This window comes from Pseudophryne corroboree (genome assembly GCF_028390025.1).
Source record: "Pseudophryne corroboree isolate aPseCor3 chromosome 3 unlocalized genomic scaffold, aPseCor3.hap2 SUPER_3_unloc_28, whole genome shotgun sequence".
Taxonomy (NCBI): domain Eukaryota; kingdom Metazoa; phylum Chordata; class Amphibia; order Anura; family Myobatrachidae; genus Pseudophryne; species Pseudophryne corroboree.
In genome coordinates this window covers 400,223-414,979 of record NW_026967517.1, presented here as the reverse complement: position 1 = coordinate 414,979, position 14,757 = coordinate 400,223, and the positions used below count along the sequence as shown (strand labels likewise).

The 14,757-nt window shown below is 43.2% G+C and overlaps 3 protein-coding genes across 4 annotated transcripts in view; all 3 read left to right on the top strand.

Moving 5' to 3' along the window:
- LOC134983899 (oocyte zinc finger protein XlCOF7.1-like) overlaps positions 1-8,642 on the top strand; it is a 32,178-nt gene extending 23,536 nt beyond the window's left edge. Inside the window, exon 4 of one of the 2 annotated variants that reach the window (XM_063949512.1) lies at positions 8,190-8,642. In XM_063949512.1, coding sequence (XP_063805582.1) covers positions 8,190-8,551 — 362 coding nt within the window. In that variant the 3' untranslated portion in view covers positions 8,552-8,642. Of the gene's footprint in view, positions 1-8,186 lie in introns of both variants that reach the window. The other variant, XM_063949511.1, reaches the window with a different exon arrangement.
- The window catches only part of LOC134983892 (oocyte zinc finger protein XlCOF22-like), a 630,483-nt gene that overhangs the window by 388,471 nt on the left and 227,255 nt on the right, over positions 1-14,757 (top strand). The window lies entirely within an intron of this gene.
- LOC134983901 (zinc finger protein 605-like) lies at positions 8,555-11,209 on the top strand (the record flags this gene model as incomplete). The annotated part of the gene is made up of 1 exon (XM_063949513.1): positions 8,555-11,209. A coding segment is annotated over one exon (1,320 nt), but the record flags the coding sequence as incomplete, so codon positions are not given.

Here is a 14,757-nt window from a genome sequence, read left to right as displayed (position 1 = left end):
GTTATATGTGCTTCCAAGGTCTGCGGAGAAAAGCCTTTCTCGGCAGAGATGGTATTGCACGCCTTCAAGAAGAGGGGCAACAGGGATTGTTTAAAGGCTTTATAGTATCCGACTGGGAAACCATCCGGGCCCGGACTCTTCCCAGTTGGTGTAGCCGCCAAGGCTGTTTCCAGCTCTTCTATGGTAAAGGGTTGTTCCAGAGCATCCAGGTCTGACTCAGGAAGATTTGGAAATTCAACTTCCGCCAGGTATCTCTGTATCAATACCCTCAGATCAGAGGCAGCCTGAGGGGTTTCATCCTTTCTAAGATTATAGAGGGACTCCTAATAATTTTGGAAGGAATGAGCAATCTGAGGCAGTGTATATGCAGCACGTCCCCCCGGCTCATGGACAGAGCGATTCACAAAAAAATAGACCACTCAGAGACTAACACCCAGATACGAATGAATAGTGAATACCCGTATTGTATGAAATAACAGCCGCGTTTGACTGATGGTCTATTCATTCGTAATTCATAACTTTGCCAATCAAACAATTACGAATAGACCAGACACTGCCGAGATTTGTGCTTAGTGAATCCCGGATTGAGACTTTGAAGAAAAAAAAACACAAATTGGGCAAACTCGGATTATTAGTAAATACTGGCCCATGTCTTCCTGAAGGGTGTCATGTGCTGAAATCAGATCTTTGTGAGACGCAACAATCTCTTTCATCTTAGTCTGTACGAGTGCCAATCTCACTGATATCAGACCTCAAAGCTTGAATATTAGTGTTAAATTCTGAGGTTATTTCAGTCCTTAAATGTAGATAACATAGAATGTATAGAGCGTAGAGTAACAGGACCATCTAGAGTATCTTAAGACGTCTTCAGCCATTACAGCTGGGCTGTGCGTCTGACAAGAAGAAGCAGATGATGTTGTAGCGGTCTCAGAAGGACCACCTGAATTCGAGGTACCAAAGAGATGGACAGGTGGGGCCGATTTGTTACCTATTAACCTTTTTTGGAGGCATGGTAAGCCGGCTACAAAGAGACTGACCTCTCAGAGATAGGAAAATACAAACGATCTATAAATAAAAGGAGCAGTAGTACGCTGTCAGGAGGTTACATCAAGATGACTCAGTTCAATATGACATTCTTAGTCGGGGTGACGGGGGTATCCGAGCCAAAATTTCAAGTAAACATGATGTAATGCAACTCAAATAACACAGTAATGACCGAGAAATTACACTAGAAATGCTTCAATTTAGGTTAGTGACCCTGGTCGGTCCAGCCGTCAGGACACTTATTTATATTAAACCTTATTGAAGGCAGAAGACAAAGCATGCGATGGCCGGGCACCAGGATCCAAAATGGCAGCCATCTCACTTCCCAATTTCACCACTTGGCTCCGGTGACTGTGGGCATCCCGTTCTGTCCCCAGCAGTATTGGGAGCTACGCACCTGTGTTATCTAGAGAGCAAGTTCTCCCGTCTGAGCCAAAAGCGCCTTCAAGTCAGGTATCCGGAGCGTGCAGGAAAGACTGAGCGCACATAGTCCCAGAATACAGCCCATGGCTTCATAGGCGTCACTAGGCTGCGGCAGTGAACAGTGCTGTGAGTGAGCGGAGCGAGCGGCTGTAGGGCAGGAGGAGTGGGGGACTTAATAAATAGGGTCTTGGTTCCAGCGGCGGCTGAGAGCTATTAGGTAGGGTAGATAAGAAGCCACTTAGTGAGGAGAGCTCCAGAAAGCACGTCTGGATGGACCACGCTCCTCTTATTTATTATTTTATATAATAACAGGGGTGACAGATGTGGTACATACCTGCAAAGGCAGATCCAATCTCTTTCTCATCAGACTCTGCTGTCTTCCCTGCACTCTCACTCAGATGTTCACTGCTGCCAGTAGCACATGTATGAGAAGCAGAAGTATGGCGGTAGCTGTATAGATTCTGATATGTAATTCTCTGTATCATACTTACCGTACACACATGATCCTTATTACTATTGAGAATATAGAGGTAAGACACTGATGATGGGGATGTAAAAATAGGATTTTAATTACCTACCGGTAAATCCTTTTCTCGTAGTCTGTAGAGAATGCTGGGGTCCATTTAGTATCATGGGGTATAGACGGGTCCTTTGGGAGCCACTGGCACTTTAAGAGTTTAATAGTGTGGGCTAGTTTCCCTCTATGCCCCTCCTACCAGACTCAGTCTAGAAACTGTGCCCGAGGAGATGGACATACTTCGAGAGAAGGAAATACACAGATAGTGGTGAGATTCACACCAGCTCACACAAAACAAAAAGGAAAGCCAAACTAACCAACTTGGAACAATTCAGCAACGGCTAAACCAACAATGCTGAACCAAGTAACACTGCAGTAATACGAAGCACAGGGCAGGCGCCCAGCATCCTCTACGGACTACGAGAAAAGGATTTACCGGTAGGTAATTAAAATCCTATTTTCTCTTACATCCTAGAGGATGCTGGGGTCCATTTAGTACCATGGAGATGTACCAAAGCTCCCAATACAGGAGGGAGAGTGCTGAGGTACCTGCAGAACTGATTGACCAAACTTGAAGTCCTCAGAGGCCGAAGTATAGAACTTGTAAAACTTAGCAAATGTGTTTGACCCTGACCAAGTAGCTGCTCAGCAAAGCTGAATAGCCGAAACACCCTGGGCAGCTGCCCAGGAAGAACCCACTTTACGGGTAGAGTGGGCCTGAACAGATTTTGGAATTGGCAATCCTGCTATGTAATAAGCATGCTGGATAGTAAGCCTGATCCAGTGTGAAATTGTCTGCTTAGAAGCAGGACACCCAATCTTGTTGGGATGATAAAGTACAAATAGTGCGTCCGACTTCCTGTGATGAGTTCTCTTCACATAGATTTTCAAAGCCCGCACAACATCCAAGGACTTTGAGGTAATTGAGGTGTCAGTAGCCACTGGCACCACAATAGGTTGGTTGATATGAAAAGCCGAAACAGCCTTAGGGAGAAATTGCTGACGCGTTCTGAGCTCAGCTCTATCCTCATGGAAAATCAAGTAGCGGCTCTTGTGCGACAATGCCCCCAATTCTGACAAACTTCTGGCAGAAGCCAAGGCCAACAACATGACCGCCTTCCAAGTAAGAAACTTTACATCCACCTCCTGTAAATGTTCGAACCAATTTGATTGCAGGAACTGCAGCACCACATTAAGATCCCAAGGTGCCATAGGAGGCACAAAGGGTGGTTGGATGTGCAGAACTCCTTTCAAGAAAGTCTGAACCTCAGGGATAGCAGACAATTGTTTCTGGAAGAAAATAGACAATGCCGAAATCTGGACCTTGATGGAGCCCAAGCGTAGGCCAACATCCACACCTGCTTGCAGAAAGAGGAGGAAATGTCCCAGTTGAAACGCCACTGTAGGAAACTTCTTGGATTCACACCAAGACGCATACTTTTTCCAAATTCGATGGTAATGCTTAGACATTACCCCCTTCCTAGCTTGGATCAGAGTAGGAATAACCTTATTTGGAATGCCGTTCCGAGCTAAGATCTGGCATTCAACCTCCATGTCATCAAACGCAGCCGCGGTAAGTCTTGATAGGCAAACGGCCCCTACAGTAGAAGGTCCTTGCGAAGAGGAAGAGGCCTCGGATCCTCCAGCAGTAATGCCAGAAGATTTGCGTACCTAGCACGCCTTGACCAGGCCAGAGCAATGAGGATCGCTGGAACTCTTGATCTTTTTATTAGTTTGAGAATCCTTGGGATGAGTGGAAGTGGAGGGAACACATACAATGACTGTAAGACACCCCGGGGTGTCAAAAGGGTGTTTACCGCCACTGCCTGTCAGTGTCGTGACCTGGAACAGTACCTCCGAAGCTTCTTGTTGAGGCGAGAGGCCATCATGTCTATCTGAGATACACCCCATCGATGTGTTACCTCTGTGAATACCTCCGGGTGGATGCCCCATTCTCCTGTATGTAGATCATGTCTGCTGAGGAAGTCCACTTCCCAGTTGTCCACTCCCGTAATGAAGATCGCCGACAGCGCCAGCACGTGTCTTTCTGACCAGAGGAGGATTCTTGTTACCTCTGACATTGCAGCCCTGCTCTTCGTTCCACCCTGCCTGTTTATGTAGGACACCGCTGTGACGTTGTCCGACTAAACCTGAATGGCTCGATATTGCAGAAGATGAGCTTCATGTAGAAGGCCATTGTATATGGCCCTTTGTTCCAGAATGTTTATTGGAAGGACAGATTCCTGGCCTGACCACTTTCCTTGGAAGTTTTCCCCCTGGGTGACTATTCCCCAACCTTTGATGCTTGCATCCATGGTTAGAAGAATCCAATTCTGAATCCCAAACCTGCGGCCCTCAAGCAGGTGAGAAGTTTGCAGCCACCAGAGTACTGAAATTCTGGCTTTCGGCGACAGGCATATCCGCTGGTGCATGTGAAGATGTGATCCCGACCACTTGTCCAGGAGATCCAGCTGGAAGAACCGTGCATGGAATCTTCCGTATTGTAGAGCCTTGTAGGAGGCTACCATCTTCCCCAGAAGGCGAATGCGCTGATGAACCGTTACCCGGGGAGGTTTCAAGACATCACGGACCATTGATTGGATCACCAACGCTTTCTCCACCGGTAGAAACAACCTCTGCACTTCTGTGTCGAGTATCATCCCCAGGAAGGGCAGTCTCCTTGTCTGTTCCGAATGTGACGTTGGAAGGTTCAGGATCCACCCATGATCCCAGAGTAGTTGAGTTGAGAGCGCAATACTCTGCAACAGCTTCTCCTTGGAAGATGCCTCTATCAGCAGTTCATCCAGATATGGAATTATGTTCATTCCCTGTTTGCTTAGGAGGAGCATTATCTCTGCCATGACCATGGTGAACACCCTCGGTGCTGTGGAGAGGCCAAGTGACAACATCTGGAACTAGTAGTGACAGTCCTGTAGTGCAAACCGTAGATAGGCCTGGTGAGGTGGCCAGATCAGAATGTGAAGGTACGCATCCTTGATATCCAGGGATACTTGGAATTCCCCCTGTTCCAGACCTGAGATCACCGCTCTCAGAGACTCCATCTTGAATTGGAAAACCCTCAAGTAGGGGTTCAACGTCTTCTTCAGGTTCAATATAGGCCTTACCGAACCGTCCGGTTTTGGTACCACAAACAGGATTGAGTAATAACCCTTGGTTTTTGGGTGAGGTGGAACTGGAACAATGACATTTGTTTGTACCAATTTTTAAATGGCTTCCTGAAGGATAGCACTTTCTGTCAGCGAAGCTGGTAAGCATGATTTGAGGAATCTGTGAGGTGGGAGTTCCTGAAACTCCAGTCTGTACCCCTGGTTAACAATATCCTTCACCCAGGGGTCTAGGCATGATGACGCCCAGACGTGACTGAAATCTTTTAGTCTCGCTCCCACCTGCCTGATGTCCAGGCTGATAGGTCCATCGTCATGCTGAATATTTGGAGGAAGCAGAACCTGGTTTCTGTTCCTGGGAACCTGTTGGTGCAGGTTTTTGGGATCTTCCCTGACCTCCTCTAAAGAACGTGTGAGGGGGTTTGGATTTTTTACATTTTGCAGTCTAAAAGGACTGCAGTGTAGGATAAGATTTCCTAGCTGGGGCTGCTGCGGAGGCAAGAAATGTCGACTTACCCGCAGTCGCCGTGGAAATCCACGCATCCAATGCATCCCCAAATAGTGCATGACCTGTAAATGGCAGGTTCTCCACACTTTTCTTGGATTCTGCATCCGCAGTCCATTGGCATAGCCAGAGTCCTCTGCGTGCCGAGACAGCCATGGAAGTAGCAGGCCATGAAGCCTGCAGAATCCTGTATGTGACGTAAAAACAAGTCAGTGTCACTCCTATCCATAGTATCTAAGTCCTCTAGTAAGGTGCCTGACCACTTTACTATGGCTTTAGAAATCCACGCACAAGCAATAGTGGGCCTTAAAGCCATGCCTGTAGCAGTGTATAGTGATTTGAGCGTAGTCTCAATCTTGCGGTCAGCCGGCTCCTTTAAGGCGGTTGAACCAGGGACAGGTAAAACCACCTTTGTAGTCAGCCTAGATACAGAAGCGTCTACAATAGGTGGGTTTTCCCACTTTTCTATTCTCTTCAGGGAAAGGGAAAGCAATGAGAATTTTTAGGGATCTGGAATTTTTTCTCTGGGTTTTCCCAGGATTTTTCAAACAAGGAGTTTAACTCCTTAGAAGCAGGGAAGGTAAGCAAGGACTATTCACTGTAAAATAAGATTCCTCTACTTGTTCTGGACCTTCTCAGAAATATGCAAAACATCCCTAATGGCTTCAATCATTAGCTGCACCCCTTTAGCAATGGATGCATCCCCCACTGCATATCCCCATCACCGTCCCCTGTATCAGAGTCAGTATCAGTGTCAGCTTGCATTATCTGGGCAAGTGTACATTTTTTGGGGTATGTAGGTGGGTTTTAGATGAAGTAGTGGGAGCTGAATATTTCAAACACTCCACAGATTGTCTCAAAAACTGCGTCTCTTATTATGTGACATCCATGTTTAAATCTGGGATATCATTCCCCTTAAAGAATCCACCCATGGGGGTTCGGATTCAGAAGGCTGAGACAACACATTGCAGTCCTGAGTACATGGAATAGACTCCTCAGGAGAAGATACACACTCTGCAGCACAGGACACAGAGTCCTTAGACATGGTAATGTGGATATACACACTTACACACACCGGAAAATGTCGGACACAGTTTCCCCCAGAGTACCTTCAGAGAGTCACAGAGTATAAGGAGCCAGCCACACAGCGCCCCTGTAGGTAGTTATGATAAAAGCCCGGTGCTGACTAACCTTAATAAAGAGGGCAGCGCTCCCTGTCAGTGTCCTATTTCTTATGATCTGCAGGGAGAAAATGGCGCTGGTGAGTGCTGGATCCGCTCTGAGAGGAAGCCCCGCCCCTTGTAATGTCGAGCGGCTTCCCGCACTAATTGTTTTTACTGGCCTAAGGATTTTAGTGCTAACAGGGCGAGTAGCCCCTGTTAGCTGCGTGACCAGTGTAGGGTTTATCCGTGCTGGCTCAGGACGCCCCTCAAAGCACCTACACTGTATGTTGCTGAGCCTTTCCGGAGCACAGCCTTTCAGAGCTGCGCTCCCACCCTTGTGCCGCCATACCCTGCCGCTAACCGGGATGCTGGCGCTATACTCGCCACTTTTCTTCTGGCTTTGTTAGGGGGTGGCGGCCGTGTTGCAGGAGTGAGCAGTCGCCTCATGGGCTTGTGATCCGCACCCTCAGGAGCTCAGTGTCCTGTCAGCGGAGTAGAGAACCATTGACTCTTCAGGAAGTTGGTTCCTATTCCCGACATCCCCACCCCCAAGTCCCACGAAGCAGGGAGGCTGTTGCCAGCAGCCTTCCTGTAACCTAACTCTAGAAAATAAAAATAAAAACTAGGAAACCCCCTTGGAGCTCCCCTAGCTGTGACCGACTCCTCTGGGCACATTTTCTAAACTGAGTCTGGTAGGAGGGGCATAGAGGGAAGGGCCAGCCCACACTATTAAACTCTTAAAGTGCCAGTGGCTCCCAAAGGACCCGTCTATACCCCATGGTATTAAATGGACCCCAGCATCCTCTAGGACATAAGAGAAAGTAGATTATAGCCTAGCAGATGATGATTACAGGGTATCATATGGTGTATTGCATGTAAAGTACCTTGTTTCACACCTACTATGCTGTAGCAATATAGCTTATATAAGAGTGAGTAACGCATGTACAGGCTTACCAGCGTATGAGCACACACATAAAGGAATGCTACCTTACCAATGCTTCCAGGGGTAACGTTAGGAGACATTTCTCTGATCCATCAGCTCATATGACTGATGTTATTGTTCATCTAGAATCTCCAGTTCATACGATATGTTCCCCATCCATTGTTTTACATTGGTGCTGACATAGGACTTGGCGAGTGACTACATCTCCATTTATACTTCATGGTTAGTTACCAGTACAAGAGAGATATATCTAAGTCTTATTATAATATTACATTTGTTATTGTGAGTGTTCTCAGGAGGGTGGACACAATGATCATCTGAGACAATATTATAAAGCCTTCATTAAAAGTTGTTTTATTATACACACCCATTTACAATTAATTGTCCCAGAGAGTTGTCTCCTATTCTTTGCAAGATTAATATTGTTACAGAAAAGTCACATTTCCATAATGTATTTTATTTCCAGCAGATGGACACACAAGCAGAATTATCTCAGAAGGACATCTAATGTTATCCCTGGATTGTGAAATAAAAGATGACAGTAGACAAGAATCTCCAGGAGATAACCCCATTACCCCAATTATACATCCAGCTCTATCAGCTGATCCCTCTGATCCTGGGAAATGTTCTCCTGATCACTCTGATATTGGTGTATCTGGTACAGCTCTGAGAGTAGATACAGAGTTTCCATGTGCTATAGATGCCAAATGTTTTACACAGAACACAAAGCCTATTAACCCACAGACCGGTAAGGCAGGTGAGAGGCCATTTCTATGTTCTGTGTGTGGGAAATGTTTTGCATACAAATCAGTTCTTATTAGACATCAGTAAAGTCACACAGGTGAGAAGCCATTTCCATGTCCTGAGTGTGGGAAATGTTTTGCACGGAAATCAGATCTTCCTATACATCACAGAAGTCACACAGATGAGAAGCCATTTCCATGTTCTGAGTGTGGGAAATGTTTCACACAGAAATCAGTTCTTGTTACACATCAGAGAAGTCACACAGGTGAGAAGCCATTTCCATGTTCTGAGTGTGGGAAATGTTTTGCATACAAATTAGTTCTTATTAGACATCAGAGAAGTCACACAGGTGAGAAACCGTATTCCTGTTCTGAGTGTGGGAAATGTTTTTCATCGAAATCAGATCTTGTTAGTCATCAGAGAATTCACACAGGTGAGAAGCCATATTCCTGTTCTGAGTGTGGTAAATGTTTCGCACAGAAATCAGCTCTTGTTTCACATCAGAGAAGTCACACAGGTGAGAAGCCATATTCCTGTTCTGAGTGTGGGAAATGTTTCGCACAGAAATCAGCTCTTGTTACACATCAGACAAGTCACACAGGTGAGAAGCCGTATTCCTGTTCGGAGTGTGGGAAATGTTTTATCCAGAAATTACATCTTATTAAACATGAGAGAAGTCACACAGGCGAGAAGCCATTTTCTTGCTATGAGTGTGGGAAATGTTTTATCCAGAAATCACATCTTATTAAACATGAGAGAAGTCACACAGGCGAGAAGCCATTTTCTTGCTATGAGTGTGGGAAATGTTTTACCTGGAAATCACAATTTGTTACACATCAGCGAAGTCACACAGGTGAGAGGCCATTTCCATGTTCTGAGTGTGGGAAATGTTTTATCCAGAAATCACATCTTATTAAACATGAGAGAAGTCACACACGCGAGAAGCCATTTTCTTGCTATGAGTGTGGGAAATGTTTTATCCAGAAATCACATCTTATTAAGCATGAGAGAAGTCACACAGGCGAGAAGCCATTTTCTTGCTATGAGTGTGGGAAATGTTTTACCTGGAAATCACAACTTGTTACACATCAGCGAAGTCACACAGGTGAGAGACCATTTCCATGTTCTGAGTGTGGGAAATGTTTTGCACACAAATCAGATCTTATTAAACATGAGAGAAGTCACACAGGTGAGAAGCCATTTTCTTGCTATGAGTGTGGGAAATGTTTTACCTGGAAATCACAACTTGTTACACATGAGCGAAGTCACACAGGTGAGAAGCCATTTTCTTGCTCAGAATGTGGGAAATGTTTTACACGGAAATTAGATCTTTTTACACATCAGAGAAGTCACACAGGTGAGAAGCCATTTTTTGCTCAGAATGTGGGAAATGTTTTACACGGAAATTAGATCTTTTTACACATCAGAGAATACCAGAAAAGAAGAGGGAAATACTCTCGTTTTTTGGGGGCACTCATTGAAAAATATTGCATAAAATCTAACGTTTATTAATTGCCATTAAAAGCTGTTGCCACCAACCAGGACTGGGACAAAAACATACACACACAAATACAAAAATGACAAAACAATAGAAAACAACAAAAAAATGACAAAAAAAACACACCTAGGTTTGCGTGTGGTATGAACACGCCATGGGAAGATATGTCTGACGCAGTCAGGGCCAATATGATAAATACTGACACTAGCTCCTGCAACAGTTAGCCTTAACAGTCCCCTAACAGAAGGAGACAAATAGTAAGCTGGTATAGTCGGCTAACACAGGAAACAGAAACACTGTAGATAGATTTACCATCAATACTTCAGTCTCTCGTAATAAATGCTACTGGCATAGAGTAAATAAGTAACAATGATGGTTTAGTGTGTGTTCAAACTTCATAGCAAGTGCAGTCTCCCCATAGATTGCATGTCATTGGTTCTTATAAAGAGGTAGTAGCGAAATAATCATAGTATTTATTCAGGATCTAGGATATAAATATCCATAATATAAACAAAAAATAATAATAATCTTGTAAATGTTACAGTGCAAATACTGTTAATATTCTCAGTGCAGGAAACCGGTAAGCCTTATATTAGTAAATAATTTCTTGGTATCGAGTATCCACTATAAATAACACCCTGATCTGTATCTCAGGTACAGGCAGGATATTACTAATTGAAGTTGTCTGGGCAGATGTATCTAGTATGCCTCAAAAACAAGCTGTAGCAAAAAAAAACAATATATATATATATCACTTTTGCTCTTCATATATATCCATCATTTCAATATGCAGGAATCAATGTAACCAGGGTAAATATCCAATCTATCCTCTGACACGTGTCACATTGGTGAGTTAGAGAGGTGAAGAGCAAATGAGCTGCTGCAGATTGCAGAAAAGGGGAAGAAAAAGGCACGCCTATCATAGATGTAGTGGGGTGGCTACTGGTCACTGTGTGACATGCATTAATACAGTGAATGAGCGTGTCCCATCTGCACCTAAGGGTTAGAAACAGGTAGAATGCTTCTGCTTTTGAAAATATCACCCACGGGCACCCTGATGTAACAGCGCAGGATGTCCTCTGAGTTCTCCTTGCGACAATGAGAGAGCATTGAAAAAAGGGAGATTTAAAGATACATGTTATCAGTAAGATGAAATAAAGAGCACCAATCCCCTTATGAGTGTATGCTGCTTCCTTGCATGTGTAAATACATTGATGCAAGGTGAGCGGTACCGCTTTTTTGCCTATAGTGCCTGGAAGAAAGTAGTTTGGTAACAGTGCTGGGACCATAATGGTAGTAACGGTCCTGATGCCGCAGGCTATTGCAGGATCCGTTACCCACCATGTGGACCCACCGGCTGACACTTGAATGGAAAGGTACCTAAGATTGCGCGTGGATATCAGGGTGTGTGGTTCCAGCTCTGGCTGCACTGCACTGAGTCTCCTCAGACAGCTGTTTCGCTTTCTGGCTTCCTCAGTGAGACACCCTGTAACCGGGTGTTGGAGTTGTTTATAACTAGGTAATGTCCAATCAGGAGCAAAGGTGTGTGGCTATCAATTAAGCCTGTGCTGGTGCCTGATGAGACCTGGTGTGTGCATTACGTCCTGGTGTCAATATTAGTCTCCCATTCCCTATCAATTGGGAACAAAATTCTCAAAAGACATACTAATTATTCAATCCATTAGTATCCAAAAATGCCTCTTGTAAAAGTATAAATAGACAATGGCAATAACATGAAAATGGTACAATACAACAGTAAGTTATAAGGCGGTGAAAAAGTATATGTAAATATATAAGATTGAAAAAAGGAATTCTTTTCAAAAGATTTCCCTAAGAGAGTATATGAAATAATAAAATAAAAAATAAATATAAAATAGTAATAAAATACACTGCTGATGTAATAATGTTGAAAATGCGGAACACTATAAGAGAAATCAGGGATATATTTGTATATAAATAAAATATCTCGAATGGCCTTTATATAATATAAAAATAATTATACAGGCCCCGTCAGATACAGAAATGATGGGATAAAAATATATAGACCTTTTGTCAATGTGATTGTAAACTATGCATTTTATGAGCATTAAATCATCCACAGCCGTGGCACCCTAACAACACAAATAAAAGTATCGAGAGAATGGATAGAAAACTCAAATAATATGTAAAAAGATTGTAAAAAATATGTGCTGTATATGTTGAGGCCCACTGCGCGTGAGGAAGATACTAACATGGGCAAAATATAATACGTGAGAGAGTGAGATATTGTATGTGTATTAAAACTATACAGTAAATATTTTTACCAGATTACACTATTGTTTGTGAATTAAAACTATATGGTAAATAGTTATACAGAGTTACACACTAAATGTTGGAGATTGGGAGAGATAAGTGTAGTTAGGTGTTGACAGGAAAAGAGTCGACCTAAAATGACTAAACACACATAACGTATGTCTATAAAAAGACATTATAGTTTATCATCTCGTTCAAGCCATGAGGGCTCACTGTGTTTAATCTGTACGTCCACTTGCTTTCCTTCCGGAGTAGTTCTTTACTCAAATCTCCACCACGTGTTCCATGTCTGACACGTTCCAGGCCAAAGGCCTGTAATCCTTGTGTTTGTCCCTCATGGTATCTCATGAAATGTCTAGCCACTGGCGTGAGTTTTTTATGCTTGGCTAGATCCGAAGCGGCATTCCTAATGTTGCCCACATGCTCTAATATAATTAATGTAATATAGTTGAGTCGATTACTTTGGTTTGCATGTCCTGGAGGATTGCCTCTGAGGTATGGGTGAGTCCCAGGAATTGGTGTGTTTTCCTCTTTTTCCTCCCCCACCGTATCTTCCTTTTCCTTGATTCCAGTACTTTCCCCTGCTCCCCGAGCTTTCTCCTAAAAAAGCTGCTGTAGGTCTTGGCTGTAGGGATAGAGGTTCGTCTGTTTCAGATGATTCCACTTCAGATGAACTGTAGTCTCTCTGGAATGTCCGTTCTCCTGAGCGGGCTAACCGGTTCCACTTGAAAAAAAGTTTGGTGGTAAAGTCACGTTTGTCCCTCGGAAATTTTTCTTTTTTACGTTCAATAATACCTTGTTCGTAGGATTTAAGTTCTTCTTTAATCTAAGAGGATTTACTGAGATTCATAGACAAACTCAACAATGATCTTAATCTGAAGCTTACCCATGCTATCAGCAAACAAGAAGCAACCTTTCTGGATCTATATCTCAGTGTGAACTTACAGGGATATCTCCAGAAAGAGCTATTTAGGAAAAGTACAGCAACGAACAGTCTCCTACATAAGAGCAGTGCCCACTTTCCCCCTACAATTAAGAACTTTTCTTAGACTCAGGAGAAACTGTTCTACCAAACAAACATATCTGGACAAAAGTAAAGAACTAACAGTCAGACTCCGGGAAAGGGGCTATAGCAACAAACTTATCTAATCGGCAAAGTATCATGCATCCTGGATTGAGAGAGAAACCCTTATCTTCCCACAAGATGAAAAGAAGACTGAATCTACGGTAGTGAGATACGTTACCAATTTCTGTCAGGAATGGAGAGAATTACAGACACTGGTCCAGAGACATTGGAAGGTCTTACTTATGGATGAGGACCTGCAGAAAGTTCTGGGAGTTAGACCCTCCTTTAGCTGGAGAAGGGCCAGTAGCTTAAAGGACAAACTGGTAAAAAGCCACTTTGTCAGGACTCCGCCTTGTAAGACCCCACTGAAAGGTACATACCCTTGTGGTAAATGTAAGGCCTGTACTCATCATCAGAAAGGATCAGATAAGGGATAGATTTGACAACAATATCAAACTGGAACAGTTTATCAACTGTGACACCATGGGAGTGGTATACTGTCTGGAATGTAGTTGTAATTTAAGGTACGTAGGTATGACAACCCGCGTACTTAAACAAAGAATCTTAGAGCATGTGGGCAACATTAGGAATGCCGCATCGGATCTAGCCAAGCATAAAAAACTCACGTCAGTGGCTAGACATTTCATGAGATACCATGAGGGACAAACACAAGGATTACAGGCCTTTGACCTGAAACGTGTCAGACATGGAACACATGGTGGAGATTTTAGTAAAGAACTACTCCGGAAGGAAAGCAAATGGACGTACAGATTAAACACAGTGAGCCCTCATGGCTTGAACGAGATGATAAACTATAATGTCTTTTTATAGACATACGTTATGTGTGTTTAGTAATTTTAGGTCAACTCTTTTCCTGTCAACACCTAACTACACTTATCTCTCCCAATCTCCAACATTCATTTAGTGTGTAACTCTGTAGAACTTTTTACCATATAGTTTTAATTCACAAACAATAGTGTAATCTCGAAAAAATATTTACTATATAGTTTTAATACACATACAATATCTCACTCTCTCTGGTATTATATTTTTCCCATGTTACTATCTTCCTCACGCGCAGTGGGCCTCAACATATACACCACATATTTTTCACAATCTTTTTACATATTTGAGTTTTCTATCCATTCTCTCGATACTTTTATTTGTGTTGTTAGGGTTCCACGGCTGTGGATGATTTAATGCTCATAAAATGCATAGTTTACAATCACATTGACAAAAGGTCTATATATTTTTATCCCATCATTTCTGTATCTGACGGGGCCTGTATAATTATTTTTATATTATATAAGGGCCATTCGAGATATTTTATTTATATACAAATATATCCCTGATTTCTCTTATAGTGTTCCGCATTTTCAACATTATTACATCAGCAGTGTATTTTATTACTATTTTATATTTATTTTTTATTTTATT